Source organism: Rhineura floridana, chromosome 10 (genome assembly GCF_030035675.1).
Source record: "Rhineura floridana isolate rRhiFlo1 chromosome 10, rRhiFlo1.hap2, whole genome shotgun sequence".
Classification (NCBI taxonomy): Eukaryota; Metazoa; Chordata; class Lepidosauria; order Squamata; family Rhineuridae; genus Rhineura; species Rhineura floridana.
Genome location: NC_084489.1, coordinates 88279711 through 88303395, shown reverse-complemented (window position 1 = coordinate 88303395; position 23685 = coordinate 88279711). Strand labels below are relative to the sequence as shown.

The following is a 23685-nucleotide window of genomic DNA, read 5'->3' as shown; positions in this document are numbered from 1 at the left end:
TTGCAGAGTTATAATTCTGAACACCTTTAACAAAGTACAAGGATTATTTTATGTGCAGCGGGCAGGGGACACATGTGCTTTCAGTGTACACTGTGTATGCAGCCTATTACAGGGATGTAAACAAGTGACATCGGTTATAGTATTTAGCCCACAGGCCCACGACGGGCAAAAATAATTACTAGAAAGAACAAGGTGTTTGGAATATGCATAGTAATTTGTGTAATTCCCCCCACCCCACACACACCTAACCCCATCTGGCACAGTGATTTCGTGAACTAGATACCGTTTGCTGGCACTATAGAATAACCTATATGCTTCTTGCTTTATATAGAGAGACACACACACACACACAATTAGTGCTGCAAAAAGTGCTTTCAAAATTTCTTAATTGCCACAGTTTGGCCTCTCTCTCCATAATACATCAAAGCTATCTGGAAGGACAAAACACATTCAAACCCAAGTTAGCTGAACTTTGTCAAATCCAGAAGCCAATGAGTGTATGAAAATCAAAAGATTCTCTGTGTCCAGAGTGCCTGTGGACTTATGTTTCCTGAACAGTATTCTATTTTTATTTATTTTCTATTTATTAATCGATTCCCATAAAATATCTTAAAGCTATTTCACAGCAAATACATCAACAATGAAAACAATTCCATATGTAAAAACAATCTCATACGTACAAGAATTAAAAGCAATTCCATATGTAAAACAACATTTCAAATCCATTACAGAGATAGACTGGGATAAAGATCTCCACTTAAAAGGCTTGATGAAAAAAGGAAGGTCTTCAAAAGGCAATAGAGATGGTGCCTGTATGTAAAATGGAAATGAAATGCCTTCAAGTCGATTCTGACTTATGGTGACCCTATGAATAGGGTTTTCATGGTAAGTGGTATTAAGAGGTGGTTTACCATTGCCTTCCTCTGAGGCTGAGAGGCAATGACTGGCCCAAGGTCACCCAGTGAGCTTCATGGCTGTGTGGGGATTTGAACCTTGGTTTCAAGGGGGTGAGTATATCAGCTCAGATTTGCAACCTAATAATGTCTTGAGGGTCTCATACAACCACTCAGTTCTCTAGGCTCTCATAGTGCAATCTTATGCATGCCTGCTCATGAACTCTACAGAGTTCAGTGGGACTTACTCCCAGTGAGTATAGACTGCAACCTCAGAAACAGCCTGTGATATGGCATAGACCTTAGAGCCTCAGAGTGGCATCAAGCCATCCTGTTCATCTGAAGCAGCATTTTGGATCATGGCCCTGTGGTGATGAACTGGTAAGGAAGGTGGCTAAACAGTAGCTAATGACAGCCAGAACAAACTAGCTCTAGTTTTGTGCCTGTCCCCCTCCTTGCTGAGTTGTACAAGGGCAACACTGAGGCTGAGGAAGAAACAGACAGCAAGTGGGACTCTAGGCTGAAGGTGGGGCAGTGCCCCATTTGGCCAAATGGACCAACCTCTACTGATCGTGAGTGTGCTGACCAGTGTTTTTGAAGCAGTAAAGTCCCCTTAGAAATGTAATGCAGAAAGTTTGCCAGTGTAAATAAAGGGCATATTTAATCAGAGACCACATCTAAATATGCTTTTGGGGTAGTTTGCCACCACTCCTCTCACAAAAATGTATTATCTGTATACACAGCAGTAAAGAACCCAGAAACTGAACTCTGAGAGATACAGTATATTGCCGATTTCAAAGGCTGGCAGGACACAGAAAGGGGCAAAATTCAGGCTTGCTGTAACTTTAACCTTCTGCTTGCAAAAGGAGGGAATATTAAGTCAACCTCGGAGCAAAAGACAGATTGCAAATGCATGCATCTAGTTGGCTCAGACAGAAATGCACGCATCTGATTGATTGAGGAGGCTGTTTCCAATCCTCCCCAAATGCTATGGTACTTTCAATGCCTTTTTGAGGGACTCCTGATCAGCTGTTAGATTAATCCATTGGACGATACAGGAAATGAAATCAAAATGGAGATTCAGAGGGGTCCCCTGCCCTTCACTCCTACAGAGGTTGATTATTTAAAAGCTTATTTTTGACCCCACAGACACGAGTGACACTATAGAGATGATAGTGATTGGCTGTGCTGTCCAGAGATGGTTGGCCAGCACAGGAGATAGATAGAAACGAGTTCAGAGTGTCTCAAAATGTGATGAATATTAATGTAAGGGACAGAGAATGGACTGGGGTATTGCTTAGTTTGGGGGCAGGAGTGGAATTTCGAGTGTCCAAGTGCCCCACTTGACCTAATGGACTGGCCTCCACTGGTGCTACTATTGCAATCCTGAGTTACATGCACAGGTGGTCGATGTGCACAGGTGCACACACAATTCCCAGCACCTGGCCCTCCAGGGGACTTTTCCTTCTACAATGAATGGCTCTTTGGAATTGACAGGACACTCTGGAACTGAGGACAGGAGGAGGAAGGGCATTTGCAAAGAGAGAGAGAGTTTTGAAAGCAACAAACAGAACTTCACCCAAGCTTGCTCTGGATCCCAGAAGGTTCTGTTAATCACTTAAAAATATATGCATGTAACTGTGATTAACAAAACAGGTTTTTATTGTATTAACAAAACGTTTCAGCTTCCGCCTTCATCAGCTGCTAACATACAAATGCTGTTACCAAAGAGGCAGTTATAGAGCTTTGAGGATGGAATGCTCAGAGGGGCTTCATTGGCAGAAGCTAAGTGATGCTGGTACTGTCCTCCAGGTTCAGGCCATGTGGTGCCAATGTGTCCAGAGAGTATATCCAAAAGTTCTCCCTCTCAGTCAGTGCTGCTGGATCTGTTGACATCTCTATAGCTGTTATAGAAAAGTCCAACAGACTGTGGCTGTCAGTACTGAAATGTTTTGCAACTGGTTGCTCTACTTTTTTTTGTCAAGATTGCCGATTTGTGGTTTCTGAAGCGGGTGTGTAGGTCAGTTGTAGTTTTTCCTGCGTATTGGATATGACATCCTGGTCTTTTGCATTCGATGACATAAATTATATTGCAGGACCTGCAGGTGATGTTCTGTTTGATGTAATATGTTCTGCCTGTCCTCCTGCTTTTGAAAGTAGCTGTCTCCCTGAGGTACACACAGGTGATACAGCATTTGGCGTGACAAGGATGAGGCCCAGGATTGCTGATAGGTGGCTTCACTACAGCTCTCACTAGCAGTCTGTGTAAATTAGGAGGCTGGCGAAATGCTACAATAGGAAGCTTGTTGACGGCTCTAGCAAGATGTTCAGAGTATGCTAGCAATGGGTAGCTGTCCCTGATTGCTCGGGGATAGTTAGGACATGCTGGATGGAAATCTACCACAAATGGAATCTGTTGTTCTTTGACACCTCATTATGATGGAGGAGGTTTTCTCTGGAGAGAATGGAGGCTTGGTGGATGTTGCAATCAATAATATGTGCAGGATATCCTCTCAGAAGAAGGTGTTCTTTAAGTTCACTGATCCTTCTCTGGTATTTATCCTCATTGTTGCAAATAAGTTTGATTCTCAGAGCTAAGCTATACACAATGTTTTTCTTTATATGCTTTGGATGACAGGATTTCCAATTAAGATAGGTATGGGCATCAGTGGGTTTGCTGTAGAGATCGGTAGCTATTTTGTTGTCTTCAATAGTGAGAAGGACATCAAGAAAAGGGATGTGCGGATTATCATTTGAAAGACCAGGTCCGTAGCCTGGGGGTCATTCTTGACTCCCAGCTGTCCATGGAGGCTCAAGTTTCGGCTGTGAGTCGGGCAGCTCTGTATCAACTCCATCTGATACGGAGGCTACGCCCCTACCTTCCCAATCATCTGCTCCCACCGGTGGTACATGCCCTGATCACCACTCGCCTAGACTACTGTAATGCGCTCTACGTGGGGTTACCCCTGAAAACGGTTCGGAAGTTACAGCTGGTACAAAATGCAGCGGCGCGTCTGATTACAGGTGGTCGCCGTAGAGATCACATCACTCCTGTGTTGAAGGAGCTGCATTGGTTACCGGTTGTGTACCGAGCCCAATTCAAGGTGTTGGTCTTAACCTTTAAAACCCTATACGGTTGTGGCCCAGGTTATTTGAAGGAGCGCCTCCAGCATCGACAGGGATGCCGCTCAACAAGATCAGCCTCAGAAGATCTTCTCTGGATCCCACCTGTCAAAATAGCTAGACTGGTGAGGACTCGAGAGAGGGCCTTCTCAATTGTGGCCCCCACCCTATGGAACTCTCTCCCAAATGATCTACGCCATGCCCCATCTATAATGAGCTTCCGCCGGACCCTGAAGACCTGGTTTTTTAGGCAGGCTTTTGGAATGGGCTAGCTTTACTGTGTTTTAAAAATTTTAATTGTTTTATATATTGTTTTATCGTGTACGTCGCCCAGAGTGGCTGGTTATCCAGCCAGATGGGCGACTAACAAATCTCATAATAAATAAATAAATAAATAAATAAATACTATTAAATGTAAACTTAATAGATGGATGAAAAGACTTGATGTAATTTTTAAATTCTGGTCGCCTCATCTCAAAAAGGATATTATAGAGTTGGAAAAGGTTCAGAAGAGGGCAACCAGAATGATCAAGGGGATGGAGCGACTCCCTTACGAGGAAAGGTTGCAGCATTTGGGGCTTTTTAGTTTAGAGAAAAGGCGGGTCAGAGGAGACATGATAGAAGTGTATAAAATTATGCATGGCATTGAGAAAGTGGATAGAGAAAAGTTCTTCTCCCTCTCTCATAATACTAGAACTTGTGGACATTCAAAGAAGCTGAATGTTGGAAGATTCAGGACAGACAAAAGGAAGTACTTCTTTACTCAGCGCATAGTTAAACTATGGAATTTGCTCCCACAAGATGCGGTAATGGCCACCAGCTTGGATGGCTTTAAAAGAAGATTAGACCAGTTCATGGAGGACAGGGCTATCAATGGCTACTAGCCGTGATGGTTGTGCTGTGCCACCCTAGTCAGAGGCAGCATGCTTCTGAAAACCAGTTGCCGGAAGCCTCAGGAGTGGAGAGTGTTCTTGCACTCGGGTCCTGCTTGCGGGCTTCCCCCAGGCACCTGGTTGGCCACTGTGAGAACAGGATGCTGGACTAGATGGGCCACTGGCCTGATCCAGCAGGCTCTTCTTATGTTCTTATGTTCTTAAATTGTTCTAAACTCTTACCATTTGTCCAGACCATAACGATGTCATCAATGTATCTCCACCATATAATGGCCTTTCTGAGGATCTCTTGTTCCAGTTTACCCATAAATAGATTTGGATATGATGGAGCCATGCGAGTCCCCATAGCTGTGCCTTGTAGTTGCAGGTAGTGTTCTCCACTGAAAGTTGTTACAAGTCAGAACTATATATATACACACGCACATGCGTATACATAGAATTGTAGAGGAAGGAGTTTCTGCTAGCTCGCCTCTCAGTTAAACCAGATGATGGACTTCAACTCCCATCAGCCCCACCCTGCATGGGTGACTGTCAGGGATGATGGAAGCTGTAGTCAACCAACTTTAACTTTATGGCCATAATTTCCCCATGCTGATCTATCTATCTAATTTGATTTATATCCCGCCCTTCCTCCCAGCAGGAGCCCAGGACAGCAAAGAAAAGCACTAAAAACACTTTAAAACATCATAAAAACAGACTTTAAAATACATTAAAACAAAAACATCTTTAAAAACGTGTTATTTTATATAAAGAAGAAACCCTCCAGCTTCAATTAGCCCGGAAGATATTGGACTCCAATTCCCATCGGCCCCAGCCAGCACGGCCGTTTATCAAGGATGACGGGAGTTGTAGTTCACCTAAAAACAAGTGACACCTGCGGGCCAAACAGGTTCCTTCCCCTCTTCCCCATCGAGGCACTTCAACGCAGGCGCCTAGCAACGGCCGGCCTCTTCCTCGATTAACCCGGATGTGGAGGCCGCTTTCCCTCCTGAGGTGAATGAGCGAGGCGGAGAAGAGGAGCCGGGGGACTACGGCGGTGGCGGCGGCGGCCTCTTGTCTCGCTGCGAGCGAAGGAAGCGGCCGCAGCCCGTAGGCGCAGCGGGGTCGGGAGAGCGCCGTGAGGGGGCAACATGGGCTGCCGGTGACGGCCTCCTCTCCTTCCTTTCCTCCCTTCCTCCCGGCCCGGCCATGTCGCCGATGGGGATCCGCCTGTCCCCGCTGGGGGTGGCCGTCTTCTGCCTGCTGGGGCTGGGCGTTCTCTACCACCTCTACTCGGGCTTCCTGGCTGGCCGCTTCGCCTTCTTCATGCTGGGCGGCGGCGGCGGCGACGGAGGGGGGTCCCTTGGGGCCGGGGTCGCGGCGGGGGGCGGCGGCGTGGTGGACTTGCGGGAGCTGCTGGCGGCGTCTGTGGCGGCGGCGGAGAAGGGCGGCCTGGAAGTGCGGCGGGTCCGCGAGGGCAACGTCCTCAACGAGAAGGCCAAAGGCAAGACCCGCGAGGGGGCCGAGGAGAAGATGACCAGCGGAGACGTCCTGTCCAACCGCAAGATGTACTACTTGCTCAAGGCCGCCTTCCCCGGCGTGCAGGTGAGGAGACGGGAGGCGGCGGCTGCGCCCGCCCAGCAAGGATTAAACGCGAAAGATTGGTGCCGGGGCTCACAATCGCCTGGAGGCGCAGTGGGCATCCGATCCCTGCCCTCCCCGGCCCCTCTCAAGGCACTCTCTCTTTTTAATTACATGTTTGTTTATTACTTATTTATTTATATTTATTGCATTTACATTTCGTTTACGTTTATATTTATTACATTAATTACATTATTTATTTATTTGAGAGCCAGTGTGGTGTAGTGGGTAAGCTGTTAGACTAAATCCCCGCACAGCCACGAAACTCCCTGGGTGACCTTGGGCCAGTCACTGCCTCTCAGCCTCAGAGGAAGGCAATGGGAAACCCCCTCTGAATACCACTTACCATGAAAGCCCTCTTCATAGGGTCGCCATAAGTTGGCATCGACTTGAAGGCAGTCTATTTCATTTTTTTTATACAACGGACACACACACACATGAGAGCCAGTGTGGTGTAGTGGTTAGAGTGTTGGACTTTGATCTCGGAGACCAGGGTTCGAATCCCCACACAGCCATGAAGCTCACTGGGTGACCTTGGGCCAGTCACTGCGTCTCAGCTTCAGAGGAAGGCAATGGTCAACCATACTGCTTACTATGAAATCCCTATTCATAGGGTCGCCATAAGTTGGGATTGACTTAAAGGCAGTCCATTTCCATTTTTATTTATTTATCTATCTAATTACATTTATATCCCACTTTTCCTCCAAGGAGGTCAAGTACGTGGTTCTCCCCCCACTTTTCCACACAGTAGCCCTGTGTGGTAGGATAGGCAGAAAGAGAGAGGCTACATCCTCACTAGACATTTAAAACATCATCATACCATTTTAAACAGTCATGGGTCTGCCCTGCCCTGCCCTGCCCTGCCCTCCCCTCTGCACACACGAAAAGGTATCCTGAGGCTTGTAGTTTGTGAAGGGTGTCGAGAGTTGTTAGGAGACCCCTATTCCCCTCGTGGAGGTACAGCTCCTAAGGGGATCGATTGTTAAATCACTTGGGGAAATTTTAACTCTGTGAGAGTGATAAGGGTCTTCCAACAACTCTCAGCACCCTTCACAAACTACAGTTACCGGGATTCTTTGGGGGAAGCCATGGCTGTTTAAAAGTGGTATAACAGTGTTTTCCATGTATGGTGCAAATGTGGCCATAGTTATTGGCCCAAGGTCTCCCAGCATGCTTGTGGCTGAGTGAGGATTTGAACCCTGGTCTCCCAGGCCCTACCTAGTCCAGCACTCTAGCCACTATACCATACATTCTCCCCTCACCATAATAGGGTTGGTGTGGGTGGTGTAGGAATAGGGAAATGCATTTTCTCCATGCACAGAGAGACACCATTTCTTAAAATAATTATCTTCAGGCCTTTAACCTAAACATGTATTTGGGGATGATTTTTGTTATATTTTTAACTATGCATTCCTGTTGTGGTAGTGCTGCTTTTGGAACCCTCCTTTGATCAGGCCTGTAGTGGGTCCTGACCCACCAGTGCCTTAAAACAATCCCTGTTCTGTATTGTAGGCCAGGGGTGGGCACACTTCAGGTCCGCGTCTGGTCTGCTTTGTGTTTTTACTAGAATCCCAAGATTTGTCAACCAGAGTCGAATGCAAAAGAGACATAGCTAAAATAACAGGGTGCTTCTGAGCTGAGGAATGCGTTTTCAGGGCCAGAACTGTACTGAGCTCTTAAGAACTTGTGCGCATATGGCCTTTCTTGGTTATATTTTCAGCAGCCCAATTTAGATGGAGAAAATAGTTTTGTGTTGATTAGGAGCGAGAGACCCTTACCAATCTACTGTAAATCAGCCGAAGATCTACCAGTAGATTCCTGATCTACCTTCTGCTCATCCCTGGCACAGACCCAACTTGTTTTCCTTGCTTTCCATTTTCTCTTTGCTTATCCAAAAGAAGTTGAGGTATTCAGCAGGGACTGCTGCATATTGAGGATGATGGGCCGTCTCAGGAAGGCCATGAATAGCCAAAGAAATGTACAGGAAGCCTGATCAGCTGTTTAACTTTATAGAAAAAGTGGTTACTCTCATCTGTGTGGCAGCATTTTTATTTTTTCTCTAAGCATGGTTATAGTAGTAGCAATAGTAATAATAATAATAATAGTACTTAGGAAGTGACGTTTGAGTAGTCTTATAAAGTCCTTCACATACATTATCTCAGTAATCTTTATCATAGCCCTGGAAGGTAAAGCATTATTACTATCTTCATTGTATTGGGAGGTCCTGAGGCTGAGAATGGCTTGCCTAAAGCAGTGTTTTCCCAAGTCCTCTGTCCCCATGTGGATTAAACCTCCAAAGTTCATTTGTATTTCAGAATTTTAGTACTTCTGTCTGTCTTTGACAGTGGCTTAATTCTCCTGAGCTACTAGAGGGAAGGTGCATTGGATTTCACTCCCACCCCCATAAACCTTAGGGATGCCTTTGCTATTGTGTCCTTGTTGCTGGAATGCTCATAGACAGGCACTTGTGCATTCTGTATTACCTTATGGATCATCTGAGATGTGTTGGAATTCCAGGTTTTGCTTAGAGGTATTTAGAGCTTTCCCAAGCTGTCCTAATGAACACTATGGGATCCCCATGTTGCTCCAGCGTATTTCTGTTATATTCTGATGAGCAGAGCATTGACGTGGCCACTTCTGGAGGCAGGTAAAAGGAGGGCTCAATATCAGGGCATTTCTCTCCTTGATAATGTGGCATTATGTCCATTTAAGAGCATCCTGATATGCAAATACGAATGGAATGCATTTCTCTGGCCATTACGAGATGTTCTTGGTGTTCTTTTTCGTATGCCCACCTGACATTTTCTGGTTAACTGATTTTGCTTGTTCATATGAGAGATGACGTAGATAGCTGGCAGAGAGATATAAAGCTGGAGAACAGGTTTTCTGTAGTAATGTTCCTCTGTGATGACTTGATAAAACACACCTGTAGACAGAGGAAGTCTGAATGTAACAGCTGCAATATTAAAATCTGGAAAACTTTTATTCAGAGCATGCTTTTGTGCCTTGGCTGGGGGTAGCTTTGCAGCAAAAGATTCCGTTTACTCTCTCACCCCTCCCCTTTTAGAAGACCCCAGGCTTACACGCCACAGTGGTCCACAAGAACCTTCTTGTTTGGTGTATTGCTTACAGTTACAGGCATGTTGACAATGGTTAGTTGCACCCTGCTTCTGCTGTGTGCAGACCCTTCAAGCCAGGATCCTGGGTGAGTGGGGAGTTGATCTTTCCCCTCGGGCCCTGGGCCAGAGAGTTTTCTGTGTCATGCCCGTTTTAGAACCCTGATTATCCACAGGCACAGGAGGCTTCCCACCTCACATTGTGAAGGTGGGTGCTCATCCCTGCTGTCTCTCCTTGTGTGTTACCCTGGCGTCTGCAGGTAAGCCTGGGAGAGAATCTTGCCTGAAACGCTGGAGAGCTGCTGCTACTCTGTAGTCAGTGCTGAGCCAGGTGGATCAGTGGTCTGACTCAGTCTAAGGCAGCTTTCTATGTTCCTAAGTGTGCATGAAGAGCCCATTTAACAGGTGTAAGAAGCATGTTCTGCAGGCACATTCAGCCCCACATGCAGACAAGAGGTTCTAAAGTCCAATCCTCATTGAAAACCCTATCCTATAACTTTGACACCCTAGTGTGTGGGCCTTATTGGGGAAATGGGGAAAGTCACCGTAGTGTATGCTCAGAGGTGCTATCTTTATTACTGTGCATGGCCTGCAGTTAGACTCTTGTGACTAAAATTAAGTTCCAGGGCTAAATTCTAGGTCAGATTAAGTTCTTCACCTGGTTATATTTTCTGCAGTAATATAAAGAATGGCTACATATATGAACTGGAGGGAAAGGAAGCTTTCTTGTAATTTTTGAATTATTAGTAACAAATGTCATAAACATTAAAGGGTTGACTATTCCATCTTTTTAAGCATGTTTAAATCCAGTCAGTATTTTGTTGGATTTAGGTTGAAATCATTCAGTAGGAAATTTAGCTACTGGCTTCTTTTTCTTATTGCTGCATGATTATACTGTCTGAGAGTGCCACATTCTCAACTGTCACAAATGAATGCAATCTCCGTCTGTGGGAATTTTAAGCTTGACGGTTTGAAGGTTGTGGGACTCTTGTGAAATTAGTAAATGTATCCTGACTGATGTAACAGCTGAAGGAGGCATAACAGCGGTGTACGTGTAAAAAAAAAAGTCACATGATGGAAAGACGGCTTTTTATTAGATTACATAATGTTGTAAGTGAACTTTTGAATTGAACTGAACTTGTTTTCAGCATACATGTTCTGAATAAGAATGTGTGGATGGGGTTGCAATAAAGCACATGATGAATTTTCCTGAATTTTTTGAGGGTGGCAGCAAACTTTGTTCAATCAGTTATTGGTTTCTTAAGCATAATTAGTGTCAAATGATTGTGCAATATAACCTGCATTCTTAATGCAGTGGTGGGTAGGACTGAACATGCTTACTAACTATTTATCAGCCTTCACTTTTAAGGCTGTGTGGTTTGGGAATGTTCTTTTCATATAAGGTTCTAATTCTAATTAATATAGCAGGTTTAGTCTGAAAATTGTTGCTTAAGCTTAACATTCTCAAACAGCTGTTCTAACTACCTAAGCAATAGAATGTTATTGCCCGTTCTGTAGCATTGCCTTGTTCTAGTACCCTGAATGGGTTTTTTGCTTGATTACTTGCAATATATATCAGAATTCTTAGTACGATCTATCCAGGTATTCAGAGGTTACATCTGTTGTGACCTTTCTTGCAGCATCACCAATTCTATCACATGGTGTTCATATAATTTATTTGTTAAAAAAAATACCTGTAGTCATGATAAGTCAATGAGTTTTAAATGCTGAAGTGTGAGAGTTAAATATTTGGAGGGAATGACCATTTCTTCCTTGGGTTTCTTTTAAATGTACCACCAAAACGAAGGAAAAACCTCAAACCATATTTCATCCATTTTCTCTGATGTTTGGCAGCTTGAGCTCCTAATAAAAATACCTTCTATATCTCACTTTATAGTGATAAAATGAATCATCTCGTTTTTGTAAGGAAGAGTTGTGTGATTTTAACAGGATGTAACATGCAGCAGTTCCATAAAACTTGCAAAGATGAACTAAATAAATCCTAGAATATTAGGCCTGAATAAAAATCCCCATAGACTTTTGCAATATCAGATATCCATTAAAAACTTAAGGTTACAGTGCACAGTACTACACAGATGGCATTTAAAAAAAAATGAGTTCTTTGCTTATATGTGGTATGTTGAGAAACAAGACCATCCAGCTTATCATGGTGGATTTGCTGCTGTACTAGAAAGTGAAGCAATTGGCTAGTTCCTCTTGGTCTGAAAATTGTCTAGCAAATTTTCTCTGAAAATTCTCTTATTCTCCAAATAAGGGCAAATCAGCAAGGGGAGGGATAAGGTGAGTTGGTGCCCACATGTTTTATTTGGCTGTTTAAGCCAGCAAAATCCAGTGGACCCCTACACTCAGTTTCTTTATTGGTGAAATATGCAATAGCTAGAGAAGCTGGTATTCTTAACAAGCCATGATCATAGGGTAACAATAGCAAATGCTTGCACAATAATAAGATGTTGCATTTAAAAAAAACAATCTTAAACACTTATGTATACTTTTGTTGAATTTCATTTAGATTTTACCACCTCCTTAACAACTCCTTTCTTTGTAAGAGAGGGATCACCAGGTTCATTATGGGGCACTTAACACATAACACTGAGCCAACGCAATGCAAAGTTCAAATATTGTGTTTTGCCTGCTCTTAACTGAGGCTTCATGGCATGACATGTATTTTCAAGTGACAAGAACATAAGCCTGTTGGGTCAGGCCAGTTACCCGTCTGGTCCAGCATCCTGTTCTCACTGTGGCCAGCCAGATGCTTCTGGTAAGCCCACAAAGAGGACCCGAGTGCAGCAGCAACTCTCTCCTACTGCAGTTTCCAGCAATTGATATTCAGAAGCATTCAGCCTCCAACTATGGCTAGTAGTCATTGATAGCCTTATCCTCCATGGATTTGTTTAAACCTCTTTTAACACAGGTTTGTGTTCATCACTGCCTCTTGTGGGAGTGAAGTCCATAGTTTAACCATGTGCTATGTGAAGAAGTACTTTCTTTTGTCTTGGATCTTCCAACAAGTAGCTTCATTGGATGTCCACCAGTTATGGTGTTATGAGAGAGGGAGAAAAAACTTCTCTATCCACTCTCTCCATAACATGCATAATTTTATACACTTCTGTCATGTCGCTTCTTATTCGTCCTTTCTCTAAACTAAAAATCCTCAAATGCTACAATCTTTCCTCATCGGGGAGTTGCTCCATTCCCTTGATTATTTTGGTTGCCCTTTTCTGAACCTTTCCTTGTTCTACAACTTCCTTTTTGAGTTGAGACGACTAGAATGGTACACAGTATTCCAAATGCAGCTGCGCCATGGATTTATACAATGGTATGATATCAGCAGTTTTATTTTATTTTCATTTTCAATATCTTTGGTCAGCCTATGGCTATGCTCATTTTCCTCCCCTCCCCCCCCCCAGAATGTTTTTGCCTTGAACAGTAGCATGTCGAGCAGAAATCCATTGAGGGGGGAAGCTCCTGCAGCTGAATTTCAGCCTACCACATAGCTGTTAAAGAGCCCAAGGCTTCCCAGCAAGACAGTGCCTGTCCTGTAGGATTGGGTTTAAGGCATCCCTCCCACCATATCGCATCCGGAGGTCTTCAGTTGTCATTGCTCTATCTAGATGGCCCCTTCTGGGAGCCTGGTGTTTTGTTTGCCTTGTTTAATCGCCAACAGCGATTGTGGATAACTGTGTGGATATCCATATAGTAAGTTTGGTTTAGGTTTTTACTTGGAGTAGACTAAAGTCCCTTTTACAAAACATTTCTGCCTTCTAAGAACTCCTGTGTCTTACGGATTTGAAATTCAGGGGTTGATCTACATACACATGAACAGATTTTTGATGTGCCTGAGGTTATATGTTGATATTTGTAAGGACAGATTATATGCTTTCAGATGTAATAGGTTTCATGGGTCGGTTGACTATGGTGTTCTGATTTTTTTAATGGATTAGGATTCTAATAAATACTATAAGAAAAACAAAACGGCATGCTGTGAAACAATACTGTTGCTTGTCGGGAGAAATTAAATTTGTATGATGGAATTTGATTGTTTTTTGAGCTGTCACCTGTGGACATAAAGAGGTTTTACTCATGATATCTTGGAAGGGAAGGTTCCGGATGAGGAAGGGAAGTATTGCAACAGTTACATGGTTGTTTAATTACAATATATCTCTGTTTTTGCCATTAGATAAATACAGAGGAACATGTAGATGCAAATGACCAGGAGATAATTTCCTGGGACCGAACTATTCCTGAAGCTATAAAGAGCCAAATTCAGCCCAAATTGGTCCAAGCAGACAGTGTTACTGTATGGATTGATCCGTTAGATGCAACTCAAGAATATACAGGTAACAATACTGAGCTAATTTTGGCTTGCTACTTCCCTGTAGCATCCCTCTCACTTTATAAAGCTCCTTGTCATGCCTGGGGTGAATTAATTTTAAAAATGTACTTTATTTTATTGCTAAGACAGATATAGGGAAAGCCTGTTGTCAAATTCTCACATCAATTTTACAAAGCCTAGCCTTTCTCTTACACAAAAAATTAAGTAATTGCCTGATTGTTGGGTAGTGCTGCCCATAATAAATGACTTTCATGCTTTTAGTGGCCCTATGGACTTCTGAAGTTTGTGGCTTGCAGCATAAATCATGCTAGAAATACAAGACATTTATTTACTTTGGCCATGCTGGGTGTGGTTTCCATTCTTTTTACTTAATGTGTGCATTTATTTATAGATTTAAGTCATCCTTGGAGAAAAATCTTGCAGGCTACTGCTTGAAATGAATGTGAGAATGACGTGAAAGGACTTTAGAAAGCTGCAGAAACTTCTGAAAGTTGCAGTGTGCTGCACGAACCGCTTCAAGTGATGGCTGAACACTGGCAGCCAATGTGGTGCCTCCCCCAGATGTTGTGGGCTCCCGTCACCCCTCGGCCATGATGGCTAAAGCTGATGGGAGTTGCAGTCCATCAACATCTGGGAGTTGTAGTCCAGCAACATCTGGAAAGCACCATGCTGGCTACCACTGTTTTACAAACTGCCATTGAGGCTTGGCTCAGATGTTAACACCAAACTGTTGTTTGGGTTTGGCCCTGCCAGAGCATGCCTTGTGCTCTTGCACACTCCCTCTTCCTCCTCTCACTTGCTCCCGTGACTCAGTTTCACTTTAGCACAAACCATAGTTTGCCATTATAGTCAAAGTGCAATGTTTTCTGCAAAAGAGGCAGTAATTAACTTGGAATGCAAGCAGAGGAGGGTGTGCATCTACCACCAAACCATTGCTTGGCATTACACTGAACCAGCTCTTTGAATAATAAAACAAAGCAATCTTCTGAATATTTCATTAGCAGTAGTTTAATTTCTTCAGGGATTTAGAGTAAAGTGGGAACAGTTTAAGATCGGAAATGTGAGAAGACAGTTAAGATGTTGAACAAGAGAAATTAATTTTGTGTTCAAATCAATTACTGTGGTTTTAAGCACATTCTGACTAATGTTGACAGTTTTGATGAATACTAAATCCAGATTGTTGTGTTGGCTTTTGTGCATAGGCTAAGCGAATAAAATGGTTGAAGCCTAAATTTGAAAGGGGCAGGGAGGGGAGCAGAATAGTGCTGCTTACTTATAGAAATCCTGTTAAGTCAAGATGTTTGTATACCTTCAGGGTTGTTTTGGATTACCAGAGATGAGATGCAGACAAGAGGTTTGCTTACAAAGAGTTAAAATTTATTGAGTAACTTACAGCATTCAGCCAAGTATTCCCAATAAAAGTGGATCAGTCCCACCGCTCTGCAGTAGCGGACGTCAGAGACTGAACACTCATGCTGGGCACAGATCATGCTTATATAGTATAAATCTTGGCACATATCATTGGCATACACATGGAGTTACATACATGATTAATGAGATTATACACTTTGAAGTAACATATGTTGCATATAATTGGCAGTTCTGACCTTTTCACAGAATACCTTCAAAGCAGACTAATTGCTAAAAAACTATAATATCTTTCTTGGAACACCTTGACATCTTCTTTTGGCAAACTATATGGCTACCATCTTTATCTTCATCTTTACTAACAAGCAAAGTTCTCTTTGACCGTTACTTGACTCGTGTCATTGACCGTCCTTCGACCCATCCATTGAATCTATGCCTATCAGGACTCTCTGAAGTCTAACAAGGTGCTTTCCAACACCATACTAGGCAAGCCAACTATAAGCTGCCTACTGATAAACATATACTTAAACATATGCCTAATTAAACTCCTTTGATATTTCTCTAACTAACAAGGTACATTCCCAGCATCATACTGGGCAAGCCATCATATCCTCATTAAAACACCTAGATTAGACTGCAGGTGGCTATGAGGTGATCTGACATACCCAAAGATGCTGGGGCCTGAAAGGGGAATACAAGCCTCCAGGCTTTGCTAACAAATACATGTTGAATATATATTGATTAACTTAAGGCTGTAACAGCTTGCTTAAAATCATTAGCTGGCACAGGGTATACAATGTTACACTATATAAATACCTAAAGCTGGAATTGCTTACTAACTTTATTCCTTTCAAGACATCGTATTACCTTGTGGAATCCTGTATAAAAGTTAGGCTGGTTTGGTGTTGTGATTTATCCTGCCTGGATGAGAATTGTCAATGGTCTTTCTACTTTCCCTCCAGAGAATCTTCGACAGTATGTTACTACTATGGTCTGTGCTGCTGTAAATGGCAAGCCAGTGATAGGAGTAATACACAAGCCATTTTCTGGATACACAGGTATGTGGTGTATTTTCTTTCCATTCACAATGGTGTGAATAGTTGCTTTGTTTTGACACTGGAGGAAGAGAAACATAGCGACACGCACTCTGGGGATGGGCAGGGTAGAGTTGGAAAGTTGACCTGTAGAGGAGAACCCCCACTTGCATTTCTGTAACAATAGTTCCAGCTGAGTCAGAGTAAATGCAACAAAACAAACGCATGCCTTTTCCCACTGGTAGTGCAGTCCTGTACATGTCTACTCAGAAGTCAGCCCCGATGAGTTCAGTGGCACTTTCTCCCAGGTAAATGTGTGTAGGGTTGCCGCCTGAATAGCCTTCTGGGTAAGGCAAATGACATGTTTCTGAAACCTCAGCAGGCTTTGTGAGTGAAGCTATAGTGCCATTGGGCCCAACTGCCCTGCGATCCCAGCTGCAAGCCAGCGCTGGCTGCGCAGTTTGATTTTTCTACTTAGCCAAAGCAGGGCAGGGAAGCCACACACTGGTCACTACTTCCGAGAATATTCTCAGATGTGTTCTGCACACCAGTTCTAGGATGCATATTCTCACAAGCAAAGTGGTTCATTGGCCAGTCCGCTCCCAAGCATCATAGGTGCCTTGGCATTAGCCTTGTACTAGGCTGGACTCCTGGCCCAGCCTGCCCAGTACTCCCTGGAGAGCCGCTGCCCACCAGCAGGTGATGGGAAAGATCTCTGTCTGTGTAATCCTCTAAACTGGAGATGTTGCCCGGGATTGAGCTGGAGTCTGCATGCAACGCATGGGCTCCACCATTGAGCTGGGGCCCTTATTGATTTATTGCATTTGTATACCGCCCCATAGCTGAAGCTCTCTGGGTGGTTTACAACAACTAAAAACATTAAAAAAATATATACAAATTTAAAAACACACTTTTTAAAAAGTAATTTAAAAACACATGCTAAAATGCCTGGAAGAAGAGGAAAGCCAAGAAAGGAACCTCTTTCAGCCCGAGGGTCGCTTCTGGGCAACTTTCTGAAGGCCACGTGCCTGTATTGGCCAGAGGCAAAAGTGGGTGGGGCAACAAATGGGAATTTTACCTTTCTACGGTAGGCTAGTTTCTGCACACATTAACAAGCCCCTGTCTGTCGCCCATTCAGACAAACGAGGCATTATCAGTTCAAGGACACATTATGGCTAGGAAAAAAAATACTCAGGTGCAAAGCAGGGTCAGTGAGGGGCGTGGCCTGAGGAGATGGGGTGTGGCTTGGGGAGAATTCCGAGGGCCAGATAGAAAGACCTGGAGGGGCACATTTGGCCCCTAGGCTTGAGGTTGCCCACCTTGCTCTACTACATTGTTGCCAAAACAATGCCCGTAAAGGGTAAAAGTTGTCAGTTGAATTTTCTTGTTTCCCATTTGTTATACTTTATTTTTATTTAATAGTATTATTCTAGTAGCACATTGGTGTAACATATCCTGAATGGCGCAGTCTGTTAAATCTAGCCCTAGATGATAAAGGGGGCGGGGGAGAGAGAAGATGGAAGAAGCGCTGGTGAATCCTGCATGAGATACACCTTTCTAAAGAGTATTTGTTTTGGATTTGTGACTCTCTCTTCCTTCCCAAAGGGAGGCCCAGGGCAACTCACAATAATAAAATCACATAAAAACAATTCAGAACAATAGTGTATTACAGACCACAGTTAAAACCAGCAGTATAACAGTGTCATCATGCTGTTAGTCAAAAGCCTGGAAAAATAAATGTGTTTAGATGTTTCCTGAATGCAGGTCAAGGTGAGCCTGCCTGATTTCCCTTGGGAGGGAATTCTGGAACTGCCCCAGAGGATGCCCTACCTTGGGTCTCCATTCTGTACTATTCCTACTAGGGGGACCATGGGGAGGGCCTCTCCGCAAGGTAGCAAATTTCAGGTTGGAAGGTACTGGAGAAGATGCTCTTGCAAGTACTTGGGTCCCAAGTCATTTAGGGCTTTGTTTTTGTTATTTGCTTAAATATGAAACATTTTAATTGTAGTAATGTAGTAAATCCAGTTAAAAAATCCTACTAGGGAATCAGGGAGAGGAATACAGAAAACAGTGGAGAAACAAAGGAATATATGAAAAGGGGAAAGTAGCATGTTCTCCATCGTATCAGAGAATATCATACTGTACATTAAGAACATAAGCAGAGCCTAATGGATCAGGCCAGTGGCCCATCCAGTCCAACATCTGTTCTCACAGTGGCCAACCAGAGGCCCCTTATGGGAAGCCCATAAGCACGACCTCAGTGCAAGAGCATCCACCCCTGCCCCCCGCAGCTTCCGGCAGTTGGTATTCAGAAGTATACTGCGTCTGACTATAGTGGCAGAGCAGAGCCGTCCTGGCTAGTAGCCATGGATAGCCTTGTCCTTCATGAATTTGTCTAATCCTGTTTTGAAGTCATCCACGTTGGTGTTCATCACTGTCTCTTGTGGGAACGAATTCCGTAGTTTAACTACGTGCTGCGTGAAGGAGAACTTTTTCCCCCTGTCTTTTGTTTGTGCGTTAAAGCGACAGTTCTCACAGTTTTTCTTGGAGGGTATCCTTTAAGAGGATCTGACTAATTTCTTTAATATTACTTCTAAAGGTGAAGTGTTGGCTATTATTTAATTTAATTTCTCAGCAAGCCTGGATGGATGTAATCAGCAGCCCTGGGCTCCTACTGGGAGGGAGGGTGGGATATAAACTTAATAAATTATAATAGAAATAACTCTGGCAGGCATGAACACACAGCATGTGATTCAATGAAATTTGTTCCCAAACTCTGGTGTGTGAGCCTCATGCAGGAGGTCCGCAACATGTCAATGTCAAATGTATTGATTTTTAATTGTATTTTTCTTGCTTCTTTTATTTCATATATTGTATTTTCTGGCATTGCAGTTTTAATTCTGTGGAATGCAAATTATAATTCAATAAAATATAAGAAATAAAAGGATTAAAAATCACACACATCTAGCACAGAACGTTACAGTTGCTACAACAGGCAGAAAAATCGTTAGGTGATCTGCCAATATGATCCATAATTTTCAGGTGTCTTGGCGGTGGTGGATTTTGGGACCCACCAATTTAGGACTTTGTACACTGGTGCTAACACCTTGAATTGCGCTTGGAAACTCCTCTGGAAATTCAGGAAGGAATAGTGGGGCTTCAGAAGCGTAATGGGGATCTGCCAAATAAAGCTGGATGCCCCTCAGGGACTTAAGATGCTGCCAAGCAATGTGGTGCCACAACCCACTAACGACAAATCTGTTTTGCAGCCTGGGCAATGGTAGATGGAGGATCAAATATTAAGCCACGCTCTTCCTACAACGAGCAGACTCCAACGATCATTGTCTCCCGGTCTCATGAAGGGAAAGTCAGGCAGCTTGCTTCACAGACATTTGGAAATAAAAGTAGGATCCTTAGTGCTGGTGGAGCAGGTTTGTTTTCTTGAATCTTTTGTCCCTTGTTTTATTCATGTAGAAATAGTTACTAAACTGGAAATGTACGTGATTTACGCCTAGCAAATGTCAGAAATAATTTGGGTATCATGTGAGATGGGGACAAACTTCTTTGTGCACTAATTTATGAGAGGAGAGGGAATGAATGACATGTACAGATGCAAGGGATAGGCAAAAAGACACAACTAACAGTGCAATCCTATACAGTGTCTATCTAGAAGTAATCCTCATTGAATTCAATGGGACTTAACTCTCAAGTGAAAGCATATAGGATTGCAGCCTGAAAATACTTACTTGGTCAGGAGAGGCTTTAGAGTTTCACTAAACTATGTGTGGGGAACCTTTGGCTCTCCAGGTGTTGCTGAATTATAACTCCCATCAGCCCCAGCAAGCATGGCCAATGGCCAGGGATGGTAGGAGTCAGGGCCGGATTTACGTACAAGCTAAACAAGCTACAGCTTAGGGCCTCACATTACAAGGGGCCCTGTGTTAGAAAGAAAGAAAACATTACAACATTGCCACTGGGAAACCATAAATATCATACAAAATGAAGATAATTTTTGGTAGCTATTGAGTATCATTGTTGCAGCTCTCTTGCTGACAACAGTAAACAATTCTATAGAACATCGTACACATGTGGCCTTTTGGATTCTTGCAGAAAACAGCCTGTGTGTATATATAAATTATATCTAATTTATATATTAACCTTATATTGTTTAATTGTGTTATGTGTTTGACAAACTCCTAAATAATGTGCACACATATCACTTGCATTTTTAATACCTATATTACACAACTATCAAATTCTGTTTAATTGCACAGCCCGTATTTTGCATTTAATTTTTTTATTATTTGTTGAAGAGGGAAGGGCCTCACTCATGTTGTAGCTTAGGGCCACAAGAAGTTTAAATTCAGCCCTGGTGGGAGTGGTAGTTCAGCAGCATCTGGAGAGCCAAATGTCCCCCATGTTGACACTAAATGGTGGTTCTTTTAAAAATTAACAGCTTTGGAAGCCATATTGCCTGGCAAATTAATGCAAGAGTGATTGCCAGTTTAAACCACAGCAGTATAAGGGCGAAATGGTAAGCAGAAAAAGATTTTCCCAGTGATAAAAGTAACCAAATAGTTAATTTAGAAATATACAGTCTCCCCAGGATACAGTTTATGGTTGGCTAAAGGTAAAAGTGTTACTTTCTCTGGTGGGAATGAAAATCATTAAGTTTTTTTCTTCTGAGATTATTTGCAACTTCCAAAAAAAAAAAACTTGTGCAAAATGACAATTTGTCAGGTTTGTCTTGCAAGCCTGGCCAGCAAGAGTGTAGTGGCAAATTCGCAAGTGCAGGCTCCCTTCATAATAGTCACAGCCATGCTCCCTCATAGTCACACCCCCATCTAAGATTATACAACCTTCTAAGATTATAGAATAATCTAGCCAGGCTTGAATACTGTTTTAGAAGACTCTTCTCAGTGGCTAACACACTCCTCTTTCATGCCGATTGGCTCATAGGCGGCTGAAGACATAGGGACCTTGCTGGGACCTGTCTTCCAAAAAAGTAAAAGGCCTAAGACCCCGAGACCCTGGACGACTACACCCCTGCTGGCCAGTTATTTATTATTTCTGTTTATTTGCTGCTGTTCAATTGCCAAAAACCCTTCAACAATAAAAACCAACAAGTAGTAAAATGCATGTTGTTGTTTTTAAAAATCACCTATTGTATATTCAGTATTTTTTCAGGCTAAGGATACTATCAGCTTTTTTGAGATGCCTGATTATTTGTCATTACTAAAACATTGGGAGAGCCCAAAACACCAGTCTGTCTATCATACACAACTCCTCAGTCCCCACACCGGTTCCTGGTGTAATCATACAGAATACGCTGTACCTGTCAGGACAAAGGGTGTATACTGGAGAAGCAAATACTTCTAGTTACCCTGAATCAACAGGCTTCCCTTGTGCTTGCTTTTACAGGCAAGGGAGTCTCTGGGTAAGAACAGGCACTTCCTTAAACGTGTACTCTCAGGGAACAGTGATCTCTTCCCAAATCTCCACGTTGGCAATGGTTATCGTGATTGTATGAACGTTGTGTAAACAACATGAAAAGAGAAACGGTGAAAGAGGCTATAGTTCATTCAAGTTTCAGTTAATCTTTTCTATTGTATAGCTAAACCCAAAGCTTAAGTGAGCTGAAGGATTTTCTACATACATTTAAATGTGTTGCATACAGTGAGAAAGCTAAAATGCACCTATGGTTGTATAATATGTAATAAACTTTTATTGATTTCCTCCCCAGGATATAAAGTTCTCTCTCTCCTGGATGTTCCTGAGACAGACCAGGCAAAAGCTGATGTGTACATTCATGTAACATACATCAAAAAGTGGGACATCTGTGCTGGCAATGCAGTGCTGAAGGCCTTGGGGGGTCAAATGACTACACTGGCTGGGAAGGAAATAAGTTACACTGGTTCAGATGGCAACGAAGATGGGCTTTTAGCTAGCATCAACATAGACCACAGAGCACTGGTTGAAAAACTGCCTGCACTAGACAAGATGTCACAGAACTAAATTCAGAAAAGTGAACAAGTCAAGTCATGCTTCTAGAGCCACAAAGTGGTCTGTTACAGGCGGGCGAATGTGGGACTGGCTTTTGGAAGATGGCACCCTCAAACAAAGGAGTGTGCTTTTGGAGAACTACTTCAACCTTGGCCTCCATCAAGACCATGGCAGTGTTCAGAAGCAAGATGGTTGGGATACAGTGTCTTCAAACTTCAGTGTCAACCTTTTAATTTTGGGAGTGTTTAGTGTCCATAACACAGTGGAGACCAGATCAGTGCTTACAATAACAAAAGCTTGTTAAAGATTTGGTTCTGGTAAACTTTCACATTCTATTATAGTATTCTTTGATTGTTCGAGAAGAAACTATTTGGTTTAGGTCAATTGAAATCAATGGATAAATATTCTTCATTCCTTTGGGACACAAGTCTAAGAAGACCAGAGCATCTTCATCGGACAGCTATTCATCTGGGGTACCATTTGAAATGATAAAGGAAATATTTGGATCTATTTTAATGTTTACCTGAAAATTCAAACCAGCTTAATGTGGATGAGTGTTAATATTTGTGTGGTTTTATTATAATTAATCATAATGTTTTCTGTGTATCATTTAAAAAGAAAATGGTTCCCCTGTACAGTTTCAACTATTGAATATTGCCATTATAAGCTGTTAAGTTTCATAACATCCGGTGTTTGAGCTTACAGAGTAGTCATTTATCTTTTGTCATCATTTATTAAGCTACCTGTTAAGAGAAACTGATATTTTTCCGCTGTAAAATGAAGATCATGAATGATGTGAAACTTACAGGGAATCTAAAGTGTCTTACTGGCTGTCATAAATGTTGCCTTCTAGAAATTTCCTTTCAAAGGTGTGCCCCAGTTTTTCATTTGCCTGTTCAAAATGGCCACCCTATTGTGATGTTTGCAATGCTTGAATGCTGTAAGGGTTGTAAAAACTTGTCAAGGACTCAGATGAACATCAGTGCAATTGACAGCTTCTTTTCCGCCTTTTATTCATGACAAAGAAACCAACCCTTTTGTTTCTTGAAGTAAAAAAGTAAACTCTTGTATTAGTGTGATGAATATTAACTGATGTGATTAATCAGGCTTTGATAACAGATTCAATTTCCCTCTCCCCCCCCCCCAATTAATATGTGGGTCTGACAACAGCAAAAGCATTGGTGTTTAGGCCTCCTAAGTGAACTGCTAACTTTCAGGCCTCTGATGTGCTGGCTTACAATTTTCCTTGGATGATGCAGAGGGCCAAAAAATACTGTGCTT

At 42.7% G+C, this 23685-nt stretch overlaps 1 protein-coding gene across 1 annotated transcript; it reads left to right on the top strand.

The window, feature by feature from the left end:
- Nucleotides 1-5799: 5799 nt before the first annotated feature.
- Nucleotides 5800-23472, top strand: BPNT2 (3'(2'), 5'-bisphosphate nucleotidase 2). Its single transcript, XM_061585773.1, has 5 exons — nt 5800-6493; nt 13844-14003; nt 16330-16425; nt 19671-19832; nt 22145-23472. Exons 1-5 carry the CDS (start codon nt 6098-6100, stop codon nt 22414-22416), a joined length of 1086 nt encoding a protein of 361 aa, XP_061441757.1. The 5' UTR covers nt 5800-6097; the 3' UTR covers nt 22417-23472.
- Nucleotides 23473-23685: the final 213 nt, after the last annotated feature.